We start from the raw sequence: 27,471 nt of genomic DNA, 5'->3' as shown, positions 1-27,471 counted from the left end.
TAGTATAATTAATACCACCAGAATTAAATAACATGACGCACAAATGTATAATTATATGCCTGCCCGCCATATCCTGCCCAGAAATAAAGACTGCAGCATAAAAGTATAGCACTCGCGGTCGTATTCCAATACACAATATTCCGAAACCGCTGACCCGCGTTCCAGTCCTTATATGCCTTAATATAATTGCCTCCTTTCACCAAGATTCAAAGTCACTCAAGATACACAGATCCAATATGGTTGATGATTGGAGACAGTTCACAGAAAATGTTGTTACACTCAAAGCTCATGTCCACCTTCTGTTGCGTCCACAATAGTCAAGTACTGAAAGAGATAAACTCGACAGCAGAAAAGTGGTAATAAAACACAAAAGCGTTCAGTTTTCAAATGCATAAAGTAATAATTAAATATCAACTTTGAATATATGCGTATAGCTTTGTATCTGTACATCAGCCACAGATACGTATATACCATCAGCGGTAAACACATTTATTAATACAACATATGAGACCTTATTTTGAATACATGTACTCTTTACTTTAAAATCAAAATACCAAATTATTTGAAACAGGGCGGTGTGAAAGGGGTGGATGGTGGGAAAATTTTAATACTAAAACCGGTTGTTATAAGAGCGCTGCTAGTGAACGTGTCAAGTGCTACGAGATCTACTGAGAACTGATCAGCTTCATGCAGGATACTCCCGATATACCTTTACATGAAAAATGATTAATTAGCAATTATCAGATGCAATAGGCATGAAGCTAATTAGTTGTGCCTCCCTTACCCCGGAGGGGTCATCAGTTAACCTTATCTGACATATACAGACGGCCACCGAGACCGGTGCCCTGACAGCAATAAAATTTATATCCCCCTATACTGACTAATGGCAAGACCATCTGTAATTGAGAGATAACTGAACAGCCATTAAATTAACCTTTGATATACGGGTCATTATTTCACTCTTAACACTCGCCCTTTACTCAAATCTACTGATCGGAAATCCAAAATAAATTTGTTTAATTATATATTATTAATTAAACTGTATTATTTTAGTATACTTTTCTTATTTATAACAAAAAACAAACAATGAATTTGGATTTGAATGACCGCAGTCTCATTTAATATAAAACGTATACAACCTCAGAATATGGCGAGCAGGCTTATCAATTTATGAATTTAGTATGACAATGGCCGCAGCCAAAACTTATTATTACAAGTGCATGCAAAGGCAAGGACCCATGCTAAATGTCTAAAATACCCCTATCTGTGAACAACGTTTTAAAAACTTCTTTTCAAAAGCTATCAAATCAATGTCTTTTATTATTTATTAACACGATGGAAAAACAAATAAATTAATAAGTATAGAGAATTGCTAGTGATAAAATGCTCTTTACTGGCCATTTGCAACGCTGCTATGGAGGACACGTACTTTTAAGTGGATGTCAGCAAGCATCGAGCAATTTTGGCAAAATATGGAAAGTGTCAAAATGACCAAAATGCTTCAAATTTACATATGTTGGTTTAAATGTAATATCATGCAAGAAAATAGGTATCAAGTATCAAAGTTATCACCGTTGCCATGGAAACCGACAAGTCTTTAAAAAACCCAATCAGACTCAGTGGGATATTACAATATTTAAAGAAAGTTTATAATTACTTAGTGCATATCATATAATAATTTTAGACTGAAAAGTATAACATCTATCAAGACTTTTAGCCCGTATAATATAAATTGTCTCATATACTACCTATTTAAATAGGGATATCAGGTGATCACCTGTAAATGGATACTATCATACATAAATATGGACTCAGGAGGTAGAGTCTGGGATTATTTTCTGGGTACTCAGCAGGAATGCTTTTCTGTTTTATACTGTTATATACACTTATAAATTTAGAATGTTCAAAATTCAACCAAAAGTACTTCTACAGCAATTCAAATTAACAATCACTGATTAATATTTTTTTAAGCTTCTATATACTAGTACTTTTATCACCGAATGATAATGTTGACCTTGACTTTAAGGTCAAATGCCAAATTAATGTGAATTTCTGTCCAGTGACCACTGATGGCTAAACAATACTTTAGTTTTTGACACATTTGAGGTATATCTGAGATAAAATCACTTTATGATTCATGTAATATTGGGTTTTACTCTAATTACAGGATAATGAATGTCTTTTCTATCTCTAAACAAAAACCAATACTTCACAACCATGGATGCAGTCATTACAATAAAAACTATCATGCCTGAAATCCATTCCATATATAATTCACAATTTTGGTTGACCTTTGATCATGAAAGCCATATATAATTCACAATTTTGGTTGACCTTTGATCATGAAAGCTTCCTGCCTTTGGCAGTTTTGGAGAAGTGGAAAATGTAGCTTGTTTACTGTTGGAAGACGGACAAGGACAGCAAAAGGTGATTAGAATACATGTAGGTCACTAGAGACTTTGTCTCAGGTGACCTAAAAATAAAGTGTGGTATACCTCATTACCTCATAAAGGCAAGGACAAGAAATTTTGAAGTTGAAAGCCATACTATATAGGTATACTTTGTCAATTCTTATACTGTTTCTGGGAAAAGGGTGGAGAAACAGAGTATGCATGGCCAGAAATCCACTGAGAAGTTGTTCAAAAAGGGGGATAACTCTTATACAATTGTCACAAAGGTGACTTGTGTCTTTAATACCACAGTAGGCCTAATTTGTCAACATTATAAAGTCTGTAGAAGAAATCAACCTTACATATCAATTTAGTTAAGTTACAGTCATTAGGAACAAAAATCTACAGCAACTCTCATAATGACACTTTTGATTTCAGCGTTGTGTTCTTTCATTTTCTTCTATGCTAAGAATTACTATTTTTTGTTAATATCTGCAACTTCAATATTTTTGGTGACCATATCAAAATGTGTCAAAGTAAAAATTGTTGAAGTGTTCAACATTGAATCAGTGAAAGAAGAGTTCATTTCTTTGATTCAAAATTATAACAAAAAAGAATTGTAAGTGTTTTTTTTCTAATTAAATAAGTGGTTGCCATGGCAACCAAAATGCAAATAAACCATTTTTTTTTAATTTCATAATAATTGTATCATTGAAAATGTCCATTCATTACTTCTTTTTTAAGGAGATGAATTAAAATGCGGTTAAAAAGTTCAATTTATATATATATACATTGTTTTGTGAGAAAAAATGTGCTGAAAATGTCAGAAATCATGAAAAAAATGGGAAAGTTCGAATCATTATACCAAAAGCGCCTTTAAGTTGCCAGCCAATTTTATTTTTTAAACTTACCCTGTAGACATCTAATGAAAAGAAAACCATATGCAATACTCCATATATGGTTGTAGATTCCAACTAAGGTCAACCAAACTTTGTCATATTTTGATATTTTTTCAGTAAGAATTCCTTGCTGTATTCAGGTTACCATAGCAACAGTTTGTAAATATTGCCAATTATATTTTTTTAATCAAATGATTAGGGGGGGGGGGGGGGGGGGTCACCGTTATTAAATTTTGGCTGTAAATACTTTAATCTCACTGTTATTAAGGATTCAGAGATACTCTAAATTCTAAAAATTTGATGTAGGCGATGTGTTATTTGAGCCCGTAACTAAGGAAGTCATATTGCTTGGATACGGAGCCACAGACATGATTGAAATTCCATTTTTGTTATTCATATCCACCAATTATAACATAATTTAACATTTAAGGTCACTTTTTCTAAAATCTATTTTTTTCACTTTCCACCTAATGCTCGATGCTTGCTGACATCCACTCTTTAAAACAAACAATAAGGTGCATGTTGTAATTTCGAAGAATCGATTCTTTTCTGTTTGATATCAAGTGCAAAGCAATGATTATTATTTCCTTTACCCAAACGTATACAAAAAAAAGGGAATTTTAGAGATAGTGCGTAGGTGTGTAATGAGTTTTTCATGTATTTAATTAAGCGTTGCATATCGTGAGAAAAAGACATTTGTTAAGTGTTTTGGTTATTGACTTTGTCAAATCGTTGTTAATGTTAATCGTAGATTAATGGAGGTAATTATGATTTCCTAACAGTGAAATATTCATAGTTATTGGCAGTAAAAAATGGAGAGGAACTAATTGTCATGGTTCAGCTATATTTTTGCAATTCATTCTCAATATTCTCCACTTGAAGATGATGTCTGTGCTCTCGAAACGTTGCGGAATATTGAGTAAGTTTTGCCTAAAGCATGGCCTACAACGCTGTTGTTTTATTTTCAAATGTAATCCATACGAATGGTTTGGACTCAAGGCAAGTTAGACGACTACATATTTGTGTTGGCATGTGGACTTGTAGACGAGTGCAACAGCAGCGAGAAACGAGTCTGAGGATGTAGATTCAAATATTCACATGACAGGCTCGCGTGCATCCTTTTGTCATAAACTGAAATACTTATTGTCATTTTAGATATCGTACAATGTGTCCCTACAGTGATCGATTCAGTGCAGTTGGTGTTAATGTATTAAGACCTCGTCAAGACAAAGTATAAAACACACATTGAGATGAAGTTCTACAATAATAGGAGATGATGAATGGCGCAACACTGTCGATAGCATTGATCGTTAGATGTGTATTATGTGACTATTGTTTGTTAAAATGGAGTACCAGTGGTTTATACCACGAAATTATTACTCTTAAATTACCTTGAAACCACTAAAGCAAAAAAGCCAGTGTGTATAATATGGTTCGAGCACGAAAGTATAATGATACATGATAAACAGTGAAAATATATGCAAAGTTATGTAAACCTAATCACATATATGCTGTTTAATAGCATAAAGAATGAATGCATGGTAAAGTTGTTATCCGGTTGGATATTAGCCTATTATTGGTGAAGTACACTCTACCCTAACCGGAGTCTGTCTAGTCCGGATCTTCGAACAATTTGGCCCCGAAATTTCTTTACCTGTAATAGTTTTACTTTGACTAATCCGGTCTATTCTGTAATCCGGCCCAATTTCAAGGTTGCATTCCTTCTTTACACTAGTAAATCTACTTTGAAAACCGGCGTCGAATTCGTTCTGGTCCAGTGGGCAGCGATGGCTTTGTGGGCTCCTGATAATTGATTATAGCCCAACATGATAATTAACAATTGACCAATTAAGGTAGACCGATCCTCTTCATCGTCGTAGAAAAGGGAGTTTCAGCATTGCTATTTCATGGGTGTCTATTCTGGCTTGTTTATGTCAAGCGTTATTTCACAGTTGAGTTTCTTTTCGTATGGCTGCAAGCTTATCAGGGAACACATGTGTTTGTACAATTTAGTTCCAAGCGATTTTTGTTTACAAAAAAGGTTAAATGAAAATCATAATAGGTCTGATATACAGCAAGGTACGGAATACACCTTCACTATATCAATCCTACTAGTTAATATTGTAATTACAACAGGAAAGTCGTTAAACATCACGAAGTCGAGTAATTCAAAAATTAAACAACTCTAGGATATTATCAATATGATTCTAAACAATTCTAGTCTCAGAGCTCTCTAGTTCATACGAGAAATGCAATTCAAATTTCAAACATCGAACCAGTTTTGTATTTCAAGTGTTAAATATATCGGGCTTTTATCATTTGTATACAGGAGTAAAGTGGAAATTTGACCCCACTGAAAATCGTAATCCTGTGAAAATTTCCACATTGGATTCAGAATTGCTAGGTGAAGAATTCAAACCAACAAAACCCCCCCCAAAAAAACCGAAAGACACTAAAGTATGACGTCATATGATAATCTCAATTAACTTGTCGAATGCATCATACAATAAGATGTCTAATTGTCTCACTGGTGCTTTATACACTATGTGATCTAAGTCTCTCCAATGATAGTTTCTACACTAATAGGTCTGTCTCATTAATGGTTCATACACTAAGAAGTATAAGTGTCCCCACTGATGGTTCATACACTAAGAGGTCTAAGTGTCCCACTGATGGTTCATACACTAAGAGGTCTAAGTGTCTCACTGATGGTTCACACACTAAGAAGTCTAAGTGTTTCACTGATGATTCATACACTTAGAGGTATAAGTGTCTCCACTGATGGTTCATACACTAAGAAGTCTAAATGTTCCATTAGTGTTGGTATTATAAAAGTGTCCGCTAGCGACCCCCCCATTGGTGTTAACCGTCTTCGAATGACCAAGCAGACTGTATAATTTATAGTCATTCATTAGGATTACATATCTTAAAGAAGTCTCCAAATTTTCAAGTCTGACGATTGTGAATGTGTTTACGGATATTTCTAACTCTTAGTTTTTTAAAGTTCAAGATTTTAAATTAAATGTTCTTTCTTATCTTAATATTTCAGTAAAATATTGGGGATATCTCTTCTACATAAAACAAGTGATTATTAATATTAATCATGCATACAGCCGATGTATACACAAAAAATACTATTGTAATACTACACAAGTAGTATATACTGTATATTTGCGTGTATGTCTTTCGCAACATAAGAATGAATGATAAGAATAATGAAATGATCTGCTATACATTTTATTTATAAAGAGATAAATCATCGAGAGCGACATGTCTGTTGTACTAGTTCACTCACAGCCAATCTGGGTACACCTTTGTATTTCCTTTGAGTACCCTTCACAGTACTCCCCGCCAAATTCTGGGACAGGAGAGTTACAGTCACGTGATCGTTCCTGATAGCCCTTGCAGCTAATGATTCCTTTACATAATGACCAGGATGACCACTGTCCAAATCCACCATTAATAGCTGCAAAGGAAAAGTATAGTCCAATTCACGAGTATAATGCGATGTGATATCAATTTAGTTGCTTAAGTAAATAAATCCGAAACTGCACAAAATGTACATATGAAAAAAAAATTCTCTGTTTTAATTTCTTCCAATTAATATTGAATTTATCAAACGGAAATGCCTTCATTTTCAAATATGTTTTTACAAGGAGCTGTCTGATTGGTTCATTAAAATAGGTTAACCAATCAGACAGCTCATTGCAAAACCTGATTTGAAAATAAAGACACTTAAGTCTCACAGAACAGACGATATCTGCTTCAGAAATATATGAATTCAAAATGTCTTTTACTGGAAAATACGCATGTATTATGTTTAGGACGTTACTTAAAGGTTAGGTGAAACTGTAAGTGATCAACGTAATATCAAAAAACGACAAAATTGAAAAAGATTTTCTATTTTTACGAGGGTGTTCGACCGGTTTTCCGAGGATCTCGAGCAAAAGCTGAATACCTTTCTCTATATAGTACATATCAAGGATATTGGATTTCAACTCTTGGTGTCAATTACCAGATAAAAGTGCCTAAGGTCGAACCATGACGTAAGATTTTCGCTTCTATTGGGGCCGATGCTGTGTTAGCGCATATACAATTTATTGACATTTGGTGTTAAAGAATGTTAATGTTTTATCTCAACGTCACACAAGATGTAATTTACTTACATTTGCAACATTGTGTCATGTAGCTGAAGCGATAACACATGTCTATGGTGTCTATTTCTGTCTATTTTTATCAACACTCATTGTCTCGTTATCTAACTGATCCGGTCAATAGATATGGTTGATATCTGTTCTGTTTATAATTTAACAATTCTTAGTTATTCTGTCAGCATTGTAAGTGTGAAACGTAACTAGCTGATATCTTTAAAGATTCTGTGACCGCACTTTTTTAAAACAAAAATAATTCAAGTTCTCGAGTGAATTGAAAAGTGTAACAGTGTCATATATGAATGAGATGAGTAACAAAGACTAATGCTATCTTGGTACCGTTGGCGTCTCTATAATATACATTATAGTTTAATTACCATCGAACCATTAACCAGCATGCTTATGTAAACTTATTATTAACTTCAGCTTTCATAATTTCATCAATAAATCTGACATCCATCACAATCAAGCCAAGATTTAATGTCACCATCCAAACCATGCTGTACGTAAACAATTCGAAAGCATGCAAAACTAAATCGTGCAGTATAACATTATAAGGTCATGTTGTGTTATATTATAAAACCGCGAGTCCGTGAGCCCCCTCATTCCGATTAAGAAACGGCTCATAGACCCTCGCACGTCCATAGTAAGGTTTTAAAGAAAAAGTAGCCAAATTGACATGTAAACTGTTTCCAACAATAGTGAAGTAAAGACCCTTGCAACCCAAGATATCTGTCAATTCAATTACAATTTCGTATACTTCATTCCTCAGTGTACATGAAGTTGACTTGAGTGTAGTCCCCGAGACTTCAAGTCTAACCCTAACCCAGATCCAACATTGATCTTGATACTAGACATCTATTCAAATAAACATGCTGTGTTACATTATTTGGCCTAGGAATGGCGGACTAAGTCATGCTTTATTACATTTTAAGACCTAGGAATGGCGGACACCATCATGCAGTATTATATCGTACCTATAGCATTATTCAAAATCGAAACGGTCCTCCAATGTCATCATCTTCATGGAAAGAATAAGAAGAAAGATAAATATATAGTTACTGCGTAAATTGACTATGTTAAACGGAAACTATGATTTCTTAAGCGGTACTTTATTGGGTTATCTAAGAACGTTAAAATAAAAAACAGCAATAGAGTTGAAAGAGCACTTACGACAATGTTGGGCATTACAAGATTTTGTTTCTTGGCTGGGACCTACACAGTCTTTGCCTCCGTGTTTTGGGCTAGGATTGTCGCACGCCCGGATCCTCACAGACTGACCACCTGTTGTTTAGAGGTGTCCATAGTCAGGCAAAAGTAAATACAAATTAACAAAACACTTCAAATCAATGATATAATAGTAAAATACACAGTTCTGTGTCACGTGGTTATATATATTGTTAAAATAACCGGAGTATTGTTAACTGAAAAATATATGAAATTACTTTATATGTAAAATGAGTTTGATACTGTGACTTGTAGTTTAACATACCTCCACACAAGGCGCTACACTCTCCCCATTCCGTCCAGTTACTATATTGACCATCCACCACTTGTCTCGTGGCAAAGGGAACAGTTAGACCAGCTCCCCAATCCTTAAGTGAAAATAACAATTGCATGGATGACCTTATTATGGAATTATAAATATCATAAAAATACGATGATGATTTGTGGATACATATCATAACAATACAATGACGTTTTGTGGATACGTATCATAACCATACAATGACGTTTTGTGGATACGTATCATAACAATACAATGACGTTTAATGGATATGTATCATAACATTACAATGGCGTTTTGTGGATACGTATCATAACATTGCAATGACGTTTTGTAGATACGTATCATAACAATACGAAGAAATACTTTACCTGGTCCGGTGCGCTATAATATGTGCTCAATGAGTTTTGATTGAGGCTTTTTTCCATAACCGGCATCTGCAACACAAGAGATTCGAATAGCAAATTTATTTATTTATTTTTAATCGTTTTTCCTATTATTTCAATTATATCAGATCTAACCAATAAGCAAAGCATATCTAGACACTGGACGTTCTTTAGAAATCCAGTTGATTATAGAACATTTCTACCTATTTCAGTCAATGTCAACGCATTCTAGATATCAATACTTTGACACCTATAACAACTAGCCAGAGTCTTTAAAGCGACTACAACTGTAAAAACCACTGTTGGAAAAATGATATCAGGCGTTACGTTTTAAAGAAATTTATCATATAACGAAGACTTTCCTTTAATAACGAAAATTTAAAGTGTCCCCAACCTTGTTTTGTAAATACCTAATTCAGTGTGAATCAATGAAATTACAATTTGGTAGATCTACGCGAAAGCATACGTTATCGCTTGTAAGCAGAATGCTGCAGACTCGTCACTCGCATCTACGTGATTCCTTTCGGTTTTGTCCGTGTAACATTCTTTACACACATCAAACAAGGTAAAAAGTTTAACATAAATTTACAGAGCAGTTTTACAACACAGACTCGGATATCGCTATTTCGTACATCCATTTCACCATTTATAAGAAGAATTCATCATTAAATGAGTATGAAATCTACAGATATAGTCACTTTTATGAATATAGAATTTACGGATATAATCGCTTTGATTTGTGTGAAATCTTCAAATATAGTCGCTTTAATGAGTGTGAAGGCTACAGATATAGTCGCTTTAATGAATATGAAATTTACAGATATTGTCACTTGAATGAGTATTAAAGTTACAGATATTGTCGCTTTGATGAGTGTGAAATCTACAGATATGGTCGCTTTAAAAAAATAAGACCACAATTATTTTGTGTACGTGTTGTGCAACTTTATAACACACTATACAGTCGACAGCATGTCCAGTAGGTCCAGACATGGCGCCATATGTTATATATTTGTTAATACATGTATATATGTTACCTGAGCTGGAGGTGTGGGTGTATCTCGTTGGCTACAATCTGCGTCGGTCAGATCCCCTTCTGTGATGCGTATACGTATGTTAGGGCAATTTTTGCCTTGACAGTCATAGTAATCAGTCCCAGCGCGATCCTCCGGGGTCATCATCTTCACGTACAGCATTCTACAAAAAATATTTCAATATACATGCATGAAGCCAGTCTTACTGGTTACCTTAAATCTAGATATTCTAGCGGTAACATATTAGAGGATTTCGCACCAATTTCATTTTCTGGATAATGTTCGGAAGGACAAGGTCAATGAAAAGCAATGCGTATTACAAGGCACATGTTCATGCTATCAATGTGTCAAATGACCAATATCTATGAGTAAAGATAAAGAAGAAGACAAAAAAAAAGTGCATTTTTGGAGAAATTTGAATTTTGGCTGCGAAAATGAACTTTTTTTTTCAAAAATCGATTTCTGCGCTATTTTTTATCGTACGATCATAAAACTTGCAAACAGTCGGTCTCAGTGAATCATGTTTCTTCATATGTAGTGAAAAAATATTCATTTTGATCTTTTCAATGTTTGGCCCATATTTGACCTCTTACTTTGACTTTGACCTTGACATATTTTCTGATAACATAGGGCGGAGAAAAGTTAGTTCCGAACATGGACTACAAGATGCACTGATCGTTCAAGAAATAGAACAATCAATTTCCATCCGAACGAATTGAAATCCCTTACTCAGGGAATGGTATGTAACGTGCGCCGGGCGAACAACGGAACGGTCACCCATCCAAGAGCTTACTATGCTCGACGTTTGCTTAACTTCGATACCCAGACACGACACTCAATTGCACAGCTATTTGACTATGCAGCTGCTATGCCCATATCCATGAACCATCACATTAACCCCTTCGCTGATAAGCTTCGTCCCGAAACTTCCATGGGTTGCAAATCGCATCCTCAACAAAAACAACTGTCCCTCTTGTTGTTATAGCGGTGCCGCCTAATGACCAGGCCCCCTAGTGACCAACAAGTCTCTGGGAACATTGCCCCGTGCTGTCCGAGGGCACCCTACAGGCTACCAGGCCCGTACTCTGCCACCAAATGAAACGTGCACCGGTAAAACAACGGAATGGTCACCCATCCAAGAGTTGACCAAGCTCGACATTGCTTAACTTCGGTATCCAGACACTGCACTCAACCGCACAGCCACAAAAAGCTAGTTATTGGACTATGCAGCTGAAATGCCCATGTGGAGGAACCATCACCATATATAAAATAGTTACAACGCTTATGATAGAGTCTTACCTGCATTCCTCTCTATTGAAATGATTTAATATCATTTTACGACATCAACTTGATTGATAGGATCAGTTTACATAATAGAAGTAATGTTGACCGATTTTATTACTGATTGCCAATAGAGTGTCATTCTGAAAGAAGGCTATTCATTATATACGTGAGATAATATTTTATTGCAGTGCACAAAAACTTAGCATTGCGCCGGAAGTTGCCACTTAGAGCGGCACAAACTACCTATGAGGTTAGGTATATACCAATAACCATTACTTACCCCGTATTGCTGTTGAAGTAGTACTTTCCCCCTACAGTGTCATCGTCGATCTCCTGTATACTGTTAACCTCGGTCCAGAACGCTATACCCCAACTAACTGTAGGATACCATGTGAAAAGGTTGAACTTAGCGTTGCGTGGCAGACAAAAGCCAATCCGTATTGGGAATCTCCTGTATGTATAAGATAATTTAAATCAGATCAGATTCAGTGATGATAAAATATAGAGAATATTCAGTAGATGTATTTTTAACAATATACACTTACATCATTTTTATTCAACGTTTGTGTTCAACAATAACAAAGTCAACGTCTTTCAACTTCAATAAAGATTTAGGCGTTGATATAAATTTAGAATATGCAAGGTTTCTCTTCTGTTACCTCACATTTTGAAATGAGACAATATAGAGTTCTTGATGAGATGATAGATTTAGGATTCATTACAGTAGAGGCAAAACTGCGGCGTCCTGCTGCTTCGTCTCGGATTCGTCGAGAAGGCGTCGAAGAAAACTCATAATAGATCAAAAGTAGTGCCGTAATCCGGATTGGGAGGTACATTAGTCTCACGTAAGTGTCGAGTTTGCAATGTTTGTTATGACGTTTGAATGTTTTGAAATGTGTTCTTAAAGACTACTGTACTGTTAACACTTGTTAGCAAATAGTGCAATTGTCTTCTAGGCTTTGCTTCGGTTTTGCAATTAACTATGAAGATATTTACACTGTACGGTAGTCAAATATCAACCTTAAAATTAATAGGTTTGAAATAATGATTATCATTTGTGTGATTAAAATGTTTATTATTGGAATTATTTGCTTTATAAAATAAAGATATTATTTGAAATTAGATAGCCTCAAACACAAACATTAATTTCACTGAAAGAAATAAATGGTCTAGAAATAGGTACTATATTAGCAGAATTTTCCGTTATAGTATAACGAAGCCGTTAATTAGCGTTAGTTAACGCATTTTTGCGTAATCTATATCACATTTGTATTATGTGATGATATTATTGCATTGCATGATGCTAATCTGGACTTGTTAGCTATCATTATAAATTATATATGTTTGTTTTAGTAAGTTTTTATTGCATCAAAAATAATCCAGTGATTTTGGGTTGTTATTTTCAACGTTTGTAAAAAGTAGTCTTTCCAGTGACTACTTACTTGTCCATTCCGCTCATCATGATTTGATATTCAGAAGGAGATTTGTCCGCCCAGTGTACCGAGTAGCTGTGTTTTCCGTCCGCTATCATTGAAAGCCTACCCACGAAGTCACTGGGTGTAAGATGCCTGGGACTTTCAGGTACATCATCACGTGACGCATATGGTTTAAGGTGTGAATCTCCGGCCGACATGACGAAAAAATTCATCTGTACGTGAAAATATCAATCGAACATTGACTTCAAAACGAAACAGTGATTCTAGCTTAAGATAATGAAAACCAAATATAAATAGAAAAAGATAATTAATGATTTATTTCGAAATCTAAACATTTTCCGCATCATTACTGACACCTGCCATGTATATCCGGTTAACGAAGGGTTCTCAAGAACTAGGGTAAGGGTCTGGTTTCATATCTCATGAAAATTAACTTATCTTTCTATGATTTTAATGTATTTGCGATCAAAACCGTTTGAATAACATTCGGCAAATTGTATTTAGATCACACTGTAGATAATGCTCGTCAGAAGAAGATAACAGAGAGATTAGAGATGAAAGTACATAATGTGTCTATACAGCGTTACTCACCTCTATATATCTGTGAGGACAAATCACCAGGTTCCATGAATCACGAAACGTGCACTGGGACGTTATCATATACGGGTCGGACCTAACAACGGAACTTTCGGCGATGGTTGTTACAGTTCCATCCAGGTCTACAAATTTGGCGGCAATGTCGCCATCGAAATCGGCGAATCCGGTTATACTACTGTTACCATCATACACCCTGTTACCTGTGAGGATCTGGGGAGAGGAACAAGACATATTTTACATGCCCGGCCAAATATTTGAAATAATGTACAAGTGGTCGTTGATATTAAGCCTTATGATGTAATTTGATGTTAAATATATATGACATAATTTGAATGTTTTTATTTGAATATTAATCTAACCAGTTTTTCGTACGCTTTGTTGTTTTGGATACTGAACTTTATTTGAAGAGAGGTCGAAATACATTTCGATATTTTTCTTTCTTGGTATTGTCGATGTTGTGTTCTTTAATCTAGCAAGGGAGATCGTTGCTATTCTTAAGATTGCGCGTATATGAAATAGATAGTCTATTGTAACTTTATATTCATGTTTGCAATATATTCCATCCCCCTCCCACAATTTCTTAACCCTTTTCTTGCTTTGCGTTTATTTTGGAAGCATACTATGAAATCTGTAGTTTATCCTTAAGAATGATTATATTTTATCGGCTTGAGATCAACAATTTCAATCTTTTTCTGATATTTATGTCACCATTATATTTACAGCAAGAATGAAAAGTATTAATTGATAATTAAAACAATTACATGTTATTAGATAGAGAAGGACAATTTCAACCTATTTGTGTCACCATACAACTAAAATGAGAACACCAAATATCAATTTTTCGAAGAGGAAATGGTACTCACTCCGTCGGAGAATCCAAATTTGATATTCTTGGTGCCGCTGATTGACGGGGTAGAGAATTTGTTATTCCTCTTAAACCCTAAGGCACCTGCCTTCCTGTTTTGATTTGTTGTAAAATTTCCAAAGAAGGTATCAAATACATATGAAGGTCCATCATAATACGCCACGCCTTGTATGGGCAGATTACTGTTAAACAAGAACCAGTTCCATTTAAACCTTATATATAGCAAAACAATTATTATTAAACAATAACAAGAAATTGGCAACCGTGAATGCGACAAACAATTGTTAAGATTGGGAATAGGAATTTAATATTGCTTGTAGCATTTTCGTTGGCGTAAGGAATGTTATCAGACCAAAATGTAAAAAATGAAGTCTCGATAATGTAACGTCACTTTTGATCGGCTGATACAGCCGTGTAATAATTTCTTAGAGAGTCCATCAATATAACTGGATGTCCACTGAATTGTTTCGTGTAAATTAAATCATAAGGATAAAATTGAATATCTTGTTATGCTACGGAACTTAAACAACGGAATTTGCTAATAATGTGATAGATGCTTCAAATATACGAGAATAAAATAAAGATATACACGTCTCCGAAAAATGCATTACATATGCAAAAGGCAGGAATTTCCTACGCGGGAGTTCATCCGTCCATTGTAAACATAAGGGTTTTTGAGTTATGGTGTGCTATTATATGACATTAAACCTACCAAATAACATTATTTGTCTAGAAGCGGAAACTTCAATAGTTGATCTGATATACATTTCACATTTGAACTTCAAATGAGCGATTGGGACTGAACAAAGCAAATGGTTAAAAAAAAGAACAGCCATGGTCTGTTATTGTGTCAACATTTTATCTCATTCAATTAACTCTTAACACAATTGAATACTTATTAATTTAGGCTCCGACTAATCTTTAAAAACGCATAGAAACAACATTATTAGAAGTTATGGATGCGAATCTACGAACGGTACAGGAATCAACATTACTTCACTTACTAATTCTTTTGCGGCAAAGAATGTGGCAACATTTTCCAGCCATCCACTCCAGTTCCCCAGTCAGGGTCGCCAATGTTATCCGTCTCTCCCAAAACAACGCTTTTTGAAAGGAACTGTTTTAGATTCCACGACCTTGGAAATCAAAATACGGGCAAAACAAGATTGATCAAATTATACACAACACAGGATTGACCAAATATGAATATCACAAGATAGATAGAAATATGCACATCCAAGGAACAATATTGGTCAAAATCTGCATACAAGATTGATCACAATTTGCACAGCACACACTGACAGCCTTCTGAAATGTATCAGTAAGATGTTCTGTGAAGCTCAAACGTTATGGTCACGTTAATTAGTACTAATACTATATCAGAACCAACTGTTAGCACTAATTATTTGTAAAATAAATCGATGGACTTACCCAACAAGTATGAGTGACGTTTGACTGCCGGCTAATCTATGGATGGATTAGAAAAGTTCAATAAATTTATCGATAAATTAAATAATGTCAACAATTTGGAACAAAACTGTCATTAAAAACAACGAAAAATAATGGTAGCGAATGAAACTGTTTAAAAGCATTTTACTTGACTTTTTCAGTAATCTTTTCCTGGAAATAAACAATGAATATTATTACGTTGTCGAGTTTAGAATATGTTATAATGATAATGGCTTACGAGGCTCTTGTCAGCGTAATCCAACCTCCCCTGACCCAGGCATTGCGTGCGTTTTGATAGGCTGCAAAAGACAAAGAACATTTTCCGATTTACATTAAATCATGAATTTTGCTGGTATTTCTAGTATTTCGAAAACGTTTTTGTTAACATCATTTTGAATAAGACTTTAGAACGATACGTATTCATCTAGAAAGAATACGATAGAAATACTTAGAAAGTATTTAACACCCAACTTTCATGTTCTGTTTTGTTATAATAATCATAAGACACATGTGTGATAACACTATTGCGACGCCATACGTAATTGATATGGTGATGACGTCTCTTGTTTTGATAGCGGAAAACTTTACAATGAAGTCGAAGTAATTTAGTCTTGTAGTTTATTACTGGAGATATTTTGCTTATTCTCTCATCATGAACATGACTTTGAGATATCTGCTTATCTTCTCATCATTAACATGATTTATACAGCAATTTGAATCTGACAAATTGTCAGTGCAGTATGCAATTTTATAAACTTTTAAGATAATCTATAATTCGCATAAAGACTCGTAACATATCAATCATTGAATAATAGTTGAATAATACTGTAAATCACTTATATTTCACGAGTACTTAATTTCGCGAACTCATCTTATTTGACTGATTCGCGAATACATAGTTTCGCGAATTCCGATCTCATAATGACTTTAAATTCGCGAATGACGTTAGATTGTCGGCGATTTTCCCATGTTGGTAGGCATTTTGTTTATGGGAGTCCTGTGACAGTACAAGAAAAGTCATATGATTCAATCATGTGATATTGGTGTCTGGCCATACTGAATTGTATTTACCGTACCTGTATGCATGCTAAATGGTTTACAAAGGCGGTGTCAGACATTGAACAAAACCCAGGCTCATTAAGAAGATGACAGACTACAATAGGTTGTGAGTTAACGTACATTGTAATTAACATACGTGCGTATACAGTGATACCGATGAACAATTCTCTATTACGAATGATTTATACCCCAGGGGATTATTTACTCTGAATGTTTGAATTGAATTTAAAAAAAAATTGATTTCAATTTTGTTATGGTAAATATCTTTTCGAGAATTAAGCGATGTGAAGTGATATGCATATATGTAACCTTACATAACGTATTCCGGGTGACCATCCGGGATCCTCGGGACCTTATCTATCATGCTTAAATTAACTACATGTAAAACGTAGTCTAGAAGTTAACTAAGTCCGAGTTCAACCAAAATATCAGTGTTCAGTGTTTTTTTTGTTTTTTTGTTTTTTGTGTGTGAAATTTTGGTGTTTTGTGAAAAAACGCACTCTGATATAAGTATAATCTATCATTTTATCATGATTTTAACGGCGATGTTTGCTCACCAACTAAAAATTACGGTAGATTCAAAATGAACGCCACTTATTATTCTTGTCATTCTCATACAAATATTCGTGAAAGATTTGATTTCGCCTTTGACTCTCCTCGCAAATTAACGCGAAAATAAATCCCACGCGAAATATAAGTGATTTACAGTATGCTACATTGACTCTCGTGTAGTTGTTGAACACATTTGATATATACGTACCAGTAAGCCTATCGATGATAACATGTTTGTTAGCTGAGTTTTCATCGAGTGGGTTTTCCCTTGGATGGTAAAAGTTATTTGATATAATTGCACCGGTGTTTTCATCCAGGCGGTTGTCCAGAAAAAATCCATTCTATAAAATATTCAAATTTATACGACATAAAAGACCATTCGGATTTACATTGCAAATAGCCTGTATGGTTAGAACTAACCATTGGTTTGTTGTTTCGTAAGAAAGAAAAATACGGAAGTAGAAAGTAAACTATGAGTTAAAAACAATGAAAATATTGTTGTAAAATGTATATGACGATCGGACTTATCTGAACGAGATGTTTGTGTCAGGTCGTCCCAAAGATAGTAAATGACAGTGTGTGACTATATCAGTGTAGTCAAGCCAAATAGGGAACGAAATGTACCTTGTTTGAATGCGCGACGTTATTGGTAAACTCCGTGATAGCAGTGTGACGAGCCTCTTCTCTCTGCATATAACCTTTCGTAGCGGATCCAGCAAGTGGAATATCGGGGTATATAAACCAATAGCCCTTTCTCTATGGCAACAAGAAAGAAATCTTGAAATTTGTATATAGCGTATTGTTAAAATCAAAGCGTGGTAAAAAATTATAGCTTAATAAATTTTCTCTTTAATATTCGACATAATCTCTTTGGAAAACACTTCTAACAAGAACCATGGGGACGATGTTGAATTATAGATATACCGTTATTTGTCAAGTAAAACAATATGAGTACAACACGTTGTATACATAAAAACGTTAAATTGTGATAAACATCTTGCTGTGTAAATATGACGTACTGTTTTATGAAATGTTTAAGAAAGAGTACGATCACTTATTTATAGCTAATCATCTACTTTATTTACTGACATATTTTAGTTAAACTGAATCTATTGTGGTTTATTACCTCACTTCCGGCGGCAACATTGTTCCGTAATATTGTATTGGGGTTGGTAATCCAGAACGTGGTTGGTTCCCTGTTTAAAAAGAATACATATTAAAAATTGTACTCAAAATTTCTAAAGTTTATTGAATATGTTGTTGTTTCTATAAGGACAGATAACTTCTTTTAGTTACTGTTTTTAAAATTTTAAAAGTTTTTTATTTTTTTTTAGAGTTTATCTTCAGAAACTCGATATATAGTCGACATCAATGAGGTAAAAAAATTATTTTGCTTCTTTCACAAATTATTAAAAAACGGAAAAGATTAATTATGATTTTTTGAAGTAAAGTCGATATGTACGCATCAGAAGGAATCAGCTTCCCGTATCTGGTACTAGCTCCGAGATTTCCATCAAAAACTGTTCTCTTTTCCCCGCCGTCCTCCAGGAAATAGCAGTGACCAAGAGACTCGTAACCAACGTTGTCCATTACCTACAATCCGAGATTGAAAATCTTCTTTACCTTGTTATTAAAGCAACCATAAAAAACCTTATAATTTATCTTAATTCCATGGAGAAAATTATTTTGGAATAATCTTTTTCCGTGTAAATTTATCGGCAAAATCCAATAATATATATTGTATTTGGAAGTCATATGATAATTCTAGTAGTTTGGACAAGGTAAGGTGTCGGTGCAACCCAGGTCTTTATGAAGAAATAAACACAAGACGTGGACAATAACATTCCATTTAAACAAAACATAAATAGTAAAAATCCATGATAAATTAAAACAGGAATTCCTTCAATTACATGCAATCGAGTGTAGTCCCATACAGGAATATCAGTTAAAATTAAATTCGCACCACATAATAATCGTTCGTAAAGATTCAGTGTGATTTGGGATTTTGTCATAAACGTAACTATTTCTCATCCATATTACCACATTGAGGATTTATTTGAACATATCAAATGCATATTGTTTTCTGCAATACACGTTTAAATATAATTTGCATACAAAAGAAAAAAAAAAGAAAAAAAAAGCATTGCCCATACCAATTCCAAGAAACATTTTTGTGTCAATTGCTATTGTTAAACAGTGCAATAATTAAATCTTACCGTGAGACCGTGAGTTCCATGAACCGTGACACACCTGGCGAAGGTGTGGTGGATTGAGTTATCCCTGATGTAGGGTGGATTAGGATACTCTGGACCATCCACATCCTCACACATGTGGAAGTGGATCGGGTAGTGACCTAAAATTTACTAAATTCTTTTAAAACAAAAACTAGTTTTTTTTTCGAAATAGCATTTTATGCTGTATATAATTCTAATAGGAATTAAATATTATATGTGATAAATCTTGATATCTTGACTGATTTTTTGTTGGAGGTAAGGTTCAAAATGTTACAATGACCAATGAAATCAAATCCAATACCTAGGTCTGTCTGTTTGCCCAAGTGGTAGAACTCGGCCCCTTCAATGTGTACGTTTTTAAACCCTTTAACAGCCTGTGAAAAAAAAAGTATAAATCAGTGTAAAGAGTATGTAGAAAAATCGCTTGTAAATCTTACAGAGCAATTTTATTCACTGAAAGCTATGTATACCAAAATGAGAAGGACTGTTATTGGTCAATTTTACAGGGAATAAACAAGGAGTGATAAAATATAGCAATTCTTCAATAACAGGAAGTGAATTAATTCTACCTTCACGTGACCGCCGAACGTGTCGAAATCGTAGTCATTACAATTTTCGTTAACGGTAGGGCAAAAGGCATTCATAACGCCTTCTATAACGATATTTCGCGACAGCAGCGCCACCTCGCCTCTCATATCAACGTTATTTTCCACTCCACTGTAGTGCATGAATTTCGGAAGGACTGTAGAAAAACAGATTGATTTATGTTTTATTTAGATCATACAATGTATACATGCATATAATTATGTGAATGAGAGATGTTGGGAAAATAGAAAGGAAGATTATACGAGATACATGTACTATTGAAAATCATGCATAAATGTTAAATATTATTATTGATTAATTGTATTTCAATAAGACTGAAGTAGAAAATGATTAAAACGGATGCAAACGGATATTGTGAAAACATATTCCTGGATTTCATTTTTTTTCACAAATGATTTTATTCATTTTTTTCATTTATTCATTCATTTGGTTTTTTTAGTTGTGCTTATTTTATACGTGATTTAGCTTCTGAAGAAATGGCACATCAAAATATCTTAAATTATTTTCATTGTCTGTATAATTACGTCACAATGAATGATAACACCGAAATATGTAAAATTGTAAAATACATAGTTAATCCCTGTATACATCACTACTATACATTACATATTTATCGTCAAAAGTAGATATTTTGTAAAAAGACATATCACCACGAAAAGAATTATGTTACACAACAATAAATTTCAGAATATCTCAATTTACAAACGCATTCCATGAAAACGATCACCCCAACCACGATCGCTTATGACGTGTACATTTAACAGTGACATACGGTTACATCAACAGTAAAAACTTACGTGCAACTTTGACCTGTTTACTACTGCAGTCCGTACATCTAACAATGGTCGCCACCTCAGCTTTTTCCATGCTGTAGTCAGTCGAGGTCAGTAATAGGCGATCACCTGAGGTTAAAGTAAACTTTTGAAAGAATTGTACAAAAGATCATGTTAAGTTGTAGTAGTATATATGACCGGTTACAACAAATAATAAAACAACTTAAATTGGTTGACTTTTTTTAGAAAAATCTTCAATGTTTGTTCTTATTTTGGACTTTTGTGAATTTCTTGTCTGTATTCTCATATTTGAAACTCGCACCTTCTTTCCATGAGCTGACGTCATCAACTAGATCCAAAACAAGAACAGAAGCGTCTTTCCCCACGATCCTGAAATCAAATCTGTGATTTTCCCAGGTTTTCACTTGTTTGGAAGTAGTTTTGCTTATTGCGACCATCTTCAGGCCATTGATTTCCAAGCTGGACTCTGCTATTTGATGATAATGGTGGACAGGGGTCAGTGTCTCCATTGTTTTCGTTGGGTCACCTTTAATTAAATGGAAATGATTGTTCTTTATACAAACTTTAACTATTAATTTTTTTCTGGTTGGTGTTCTATACATCTGAAAATTCCGAGGTTTTCACATCAAAAAAAAAAAAAAAAAAACCAAACAAGAAAACCCAAAAAACCCCACTGGCTTTTGATTACATTTTAATACAGAACTGTACAATTACAAACAAAGTAAAATGAAGTGACAAGGTCGGGATCAAACTATTATCTCTAAATTCTAAACAACCGGGCAACTCCTCTCTGTTACGAAAAAGAGTGTTTCATTTGTATTGGCATATGAATAAGTCATCATTTGAATCCCTATTCATTCATTCACGTACTTATGATATTTCTTACCTTTTACAGCAACCAGAGAGTAAGCATCGAATCTGGTAATACGTCTTATCTGACCTTGACCTTGAGGGATACCAGCTATCGTCTCAATGGCGGCAAACACTGGAGACAGATCGACCTGGAGTTGGTCCGAAACCATTGTGTACTGAACCGCCATCATGACAAGTTTGCCATCGGGAATACCTGTAATGTATTTAGCAGAAGGAGGTATGGTTTTCTTAGTTGAATGAATTACTAACTATTTGATAGGTTTATCGTTAAACCTAGAACTATTGTACCAGATTTGATAATAAAACAAATCCTGCATTTCAGATACTGTAAACGTACATATTTTAGCGGTAATAATATTTAAGCGTTTTCGAAGTAGTGGAAAACATGTAGACATGGCTATGAATATATTCAAAAGACTAGGACATGTTATTCCATCATAATGTCTCGAGGAAACACTGATGTATATTTCGTAATAAATCTAAAATGCTGTCGCTTAAATGTGAATGGGAAACTATTTTTATGATTTTAAATATGTCTTCTCACGAAGGCGGTTACCGTTAATAATCATGATCACGACCCAGTTTCTGACCTGTTATACATCACAATGCGACAGACACAATCCTTTATATCAATAGTTACATGCAATATTTAACTCTAAAGCTCCGGGCAAGTTTCCTTTCCAAAACCCTTAGATAAACTTGTACAAACTTAATCAGCTATATAACACGATGTTTATTGTAGGTACCCCTATGATTGTTTAAGATTAGCTGCCAACTCGGTTCTACAAGGCCAGATTTTTTATCATCCTGACGGAACACTTATTTGGAGCAGAAATAGGATTTGTATGGATTCTTCACACAAAACGGATAGCTTGTGTTAATCTAATGTACCTATCCTTACCATACAATTACCCAAGCATCTGTATATAGTTAATTCAAAACCGAACTTTTCAACAAAACGGACATTAAATTATATTTTAAAAGCTCATCAATGAGTTGTTTAGTAATTCGATTTTTTTCTTTACTAGTTTCTATTAATGCAAATATCCCCGTTGTAATCGATCATCTTGCTGACATGTTGTAGATTTATTAATATATTAACTGATGTTTGCAAAGTTGATCAATTTATCAACGAAGGAATTATACTCCTATTGTATATTAAAAAAAAAAGATACAAGAGCTAGATGTCAACTTGAATTTATTTAAGTGAACTTAAAATTATTTTCGTCGTTTTTTTCACTTTGAATTATTTACAATTTCATCACTTGATAATCTGTTTTTATGTCGCCTCTGACACGTGCAAGAATTTGTGATTCATAATTGAAATAGTATAAAACATACAAAAGATTACCTGTCATAAAATATGTAATTGATCTATCGCAACTAAAGACACACGAAGCCAACAATATAACCTCCGACTAAACGCCAATTCCATATAATTCAGACTAAAGTTAAAACATACAATATTTTACATTAGACTAAAGTGATTGGTATGTATCTGAAGAAAAATCTCAAATAGACAATGTTCACTTCAAAATGTAGTAGTTCGATGATTTCTCCAACTTACCCGAGAGATGAGACACGATACCATTAACGGCTCCAGCAGCCTCATCAGCTGTCACACCACTAGTAGAATATACTTTATGTTTGTAGAGACCGCCATCATCGTTAAATGTGTAAATAGCCAGCCCCTCTGAATGATATCCCATAGGCTTGAAAACAAAATCCCTAATTATTCATCAACTTTATATAACACTCGTACACAGAGATGTACAAAAAACATACAGGTACCAAACGTTATCAATATAAAATTATGCAATTGTTTCACTACGTTAGGACCTGAGCATTACTGATGCATCTATAAGGGACGAAACAGCTGTATGATTGAGTTAAATTCAGCTTGGTTATGATGTATTTAACTATAATTTTGTATTGAAAGTGGTAATAACTTGTGTGTTGTTTGTATAAACATTCGTACTTCAAGTATTCGCAAGGCAGGGTAGAGGCATTATTGGAATAGTGTGTGAAAATAACACGCTACTTTCATGATATGCTTACGTTAGATGATAACGTACAATCACAGTGCAGTTAACGTAAAATTACACTGTATTTTGCACTAATTCTACATGAAAACATACAATACTAATACGCTCTGTAATCGTAGTCGCCTTAACGTACTTTCATGTTATCGCATTATCAAATCTTAACAGATAAGCGAAATGATGAATTAGTCATATATATTACTTATTATATATTTAGTGTATAGACAGTGTTATCATATGAACAATGTTTGAGTCACCTAAAGATAGGGAAATGATAGTTTCGCTTCAAGATGTAAAAACAAAGGTATATCAAAAATAAAATGTTGATTAAAGATGATTTGATTTGTTTTCAGAGATTCAACATCCTCGCAACAAGCACGGTCATACGAGGACCAGTGTCGAAGATACACCTCTAACAGAAAACAAACCACAGGAAGCAGAGCAATGAGGAAAGAAAAGGAGAGATAAAGGGTATATCTATTGTAATTAGGAAAACAGATTTATTTTGGCCTCATCAGTGTTTCCTTAACACAAAGTAATTATAAGTGTGTACATGGTACTAAAACTAAGGTATCTAAATATCTGTGAAATTAGTAATACTTTAGAATATTTAGTCAATGAGTTTCCGGACATGAAAATTGTCTAAAATGTCACTCACAAAACTAACACTTCTAAATAGAAATAGTGTAAACCATTCTCATACAATAGGGAGAATGGACTAATTTAACATTTGACAACAACATTGCGATTGATGATGAGTGATTATATACTTACACGGTCTTCGGTAGAGGAGAAGATCAAACCATTGGTCTTCTCTAGTCGGGGAACAGTTTGGGCTAGTTTGGTCCACGCCAGCTTCTTTTTCCCGTGGATTTCCAAAGTTCCTCCATCGTCCACCCCGACAAACTTCTGACCAAATTTAGGAACGGAGTATTCTTGTCGATCACCTAAACAGATTATTTTATCAAATTGGAATTTATCTTGATATCACATATACTTCGTTGTTTGGGCTATAATTTGTTGTGATGTTTTATTTATATGTTGTGTTACCGCACTGAAGCCACTACACTTCACTGAAATCAAACTATCTATTGACATACCGGTCAAAGAAATCCGAGCGTTTGCCTCAAATGGACAGGTCTCTGAACCAATGTGGAGCTCTCCTTTCAAATGAATGAAGTTTGCAATCATTGTGAAATCTCCCTCTGGACTCCACACGAGCTTGCCATTTGTCTCCACCGTTACTCCGAACAATGGCGGAGGTGACATGTCCAAAAGTACATTGCCGGTGATGCTGACGTTAGTGCCAGCTTCGGGAAGCTACAATGTATCATGAAAATGTGCCAGTGATTTTGTACATGAAAGTTTGAGGTCTACCAGTATATTAGAAATGCCCGCATCCGAAACACACAAAAATAATTAAGACTGGATAAACAGGGATCACAAACTGGTTCTCGTACCAATGTCTGCTGTTTTTAAGAAACTTATGCATGTTATTGTCCTATCACAGAACATTTATAGCTTCAAAACTTCAAAACTAACTATCGGAAAAGTTATTGTACATTATTGTCAATGTTAACATCATACTTGCTTATCCTTAGATATAAAACGACTCACCTTGTTATCAGGCCAGGTATTGCTATCGCTCCATCGAGATAAAGTGACGTCATTGTGGGGACACGCAATTACTGACGTCACAAAGTATAAAATAATAACTGGCCGGAACATCTGTCTTATTGCATCTGCCATGACTTATAAAAAAGCAAAGAAAATAAAGATAACAGAACCAAACATTATGTACTGGGAAAAAAATAAGATAATAATAATAAAGAAATGGAAATAACGAAATTGAAACGTTTTGTTTTGATAGGCAACAGGTAGTTTTTACATTTATATATCATACTATATTTACATTCTGAGTGTTGTTCGTTATATGAAACTACCAAGTGAACACAAACATTTGACCATGCAGACACTATGAATACGGTATGTGTTGATTTTCCACACATTACAACACGGTAAAATATTAATACGCCAGAAGAAAAAGTCCCCAGTTCATTTTCGTAAATTGTGCTGTCTTTGCCTTTATTAACATAGAAAAAATCTAACACGAATTATTCTATTTTACGTTAATTGATATTTTTTTTGTTTTAAAAAGCTGGGAGCGGAAAGAAAGGTAAACGATGGCTTGGTGCATTAGTGGAATCACCGGCATTTCCAATAATTGTGCATCTATTAGCTATCTTTTTTTGTTGAAATGTCCCTGTTCTTTAAATCTTTCTTCCATATCATCCTAATGTAAATATATGAATTAAATGGAAATGTTTCTTTTCATTTTCATCGCGGCTTCGAAAAGCAGTAGGTATCTATATACCCTGTGATGCGCGTTAAACCGCAATAAAAACGAAAGAAATAATAACAATAAAAAACAATCCCAATATATCACCATTGAAGATTTAAACAGATAGACGACCATTAGGTGAAAACAAAGGTAAAATTTAAAAAGAAGTTCGGAAAATGAAAGTTTAATTTTATGATTTTGTAATGAAGATTATGTAACATTTAAAAGATTAAAATTAGAGAATAAAAATAAACAAAAACTTTGATAAATAGAAATATTTCACGGAAATATTTAATGTGAATGAACATATATACAATATTTTATCAAAATGATTGTGAAAAATGGAAATACACGGCAAGAAGAAAAGTAACCGGAACAGATGAAAATTGTAGTACATACCTTTCCATCAACAGCTGTTGCCAAACTGACAGGAAAACATGTTGGTCTAGCAATAAGAGGTATATGGTACATACGTCATCAAATTGCCTGATTTAGCTATCAAAATAGAATATACGGTCTCCGTTCTCCTTTTAAACTTAACCCTTAAAGCAAATCTGTGTTCAGACACGAAATAACACTTATATACATGTATACTGTGTCCGAAATGATAGTCACTTGACCGTGAAATAATATCAGGCGTGCGCGATCTCATGCGGAGGACAGATGGTCACGGGCAAGGTCATATGGGCAATAATCTATTGAAAATCTACATGTCGGTAAATAAATACGAATTACATTTAAGTTTATTTTGAATACAAGTTCTAATTTATTTTTTTTCATTTTTTTTTTTTAGTTTCTTTTTTAAAAGTTGTATTTACCTCATTCTTCAAATGATAACATGTATATCAGGAGAGAACTAGTTACTATTTAATGTAATGTCAGGTGAGAAGTGATTTGTATTTAATGCGATATCAGAAGAGCAATGATTTCTATCTTAAATAATGTCAAGACAGAAAGGATTCCTGTTTAATGTAA

The 27,471-nt window shown here is 34.2% G+C and overlaps 1 protein-coding gene across 2 annotated transcripts; it reads right to left on the bottom strand.

Moving 5' to 3' along the window:
- Positions 1 to 6,505: 6,505 nt before the first annotated feature.
- Positions 6,506 to 27,014, bottom strand: LOC117322076 (cell surface hyaluronidase-like). 2 transcript variants are annotated; one of them, XM_033876818.1, is made up of 28 exons: positions 26,896 to 27,014; positions 25,773 to 25,906; positions 25,256 to 25,475; positions 24,930 to 25,102; positions 23,681 to 23,825; positions 22,127 to 22,306; positions 21,542 to 21,766; positions 21,244 to 21,348; positions 20,410 to 20,582; positions 20,142 to 20,214; positions 19,823 to 19,959; positions 19,069 to 19,199; positions 18,733 to 18,802; positions 18,231 to 18,362; positions 17,815 to 17,947; positions 16,234 to 16,294; positions 15,978 to 16,013; positions 15,551 to 15,682; positions 14,545 to 14,728; positions 13,676 to 13,891; positions 13,091 to 13,296; positions 11,929 to 12,099; positions 10,368 to 10,527; positions 9,319 to 9,384; positions 8,933 to 9,035; positions 8,614 to 8,724; positions 8,418 to 8,461; positions 6,514 to 6,755 (listed from the first exon to the last, which is right to left on the bottom strand). In XM_033876818.1, exons 2-27 carry the CDS (start codon positions 25,902 to 25,904, stop codon positions 8,430 to 8,432), a joined length of 3,507 nt encoding a protein of 1,168 aa, XP_033732709.1. In that variant the 5' UTR covers positions 25,905 to 25,906; positions 26,896 to 27,014; the 3' UTR covers positions 6,514 to 6,755; positions 8,418 to 8,429. The 2 variants fall into 2 exon arrangements, with proteins under 2 accessions (XP_033732708.1, XP_033732709.1); XM_033876817.1 differs by lacking the exon at positions 8,418 to 8,461 and having other exon boundaries at positions 6,506 to 6,755; positions 26,896 to 27,010.
- Between the last annotated feature and the right edge of the window lie 457 nt (positions 27,015 to 27,471).

Source organism: Pecten maximus, chromosome 2 (assembly GCF_902652985.1).
Source record: "Pecten maximus chromosome 2, xPecMax1.1, whole genome shotgun sequence".
Classification (NCBI taxonomy): domain Eukaryota; kingdom Metazoa; phylum Mollusca; class Bivalvia; order Pectinida; family Pectinidae; genus Pecten; species Pecten maximus.
Note: the sequence above shows the minus strand (reverse complement) of the source record. Positions and strands in the feature narration are given on the sequence as shown.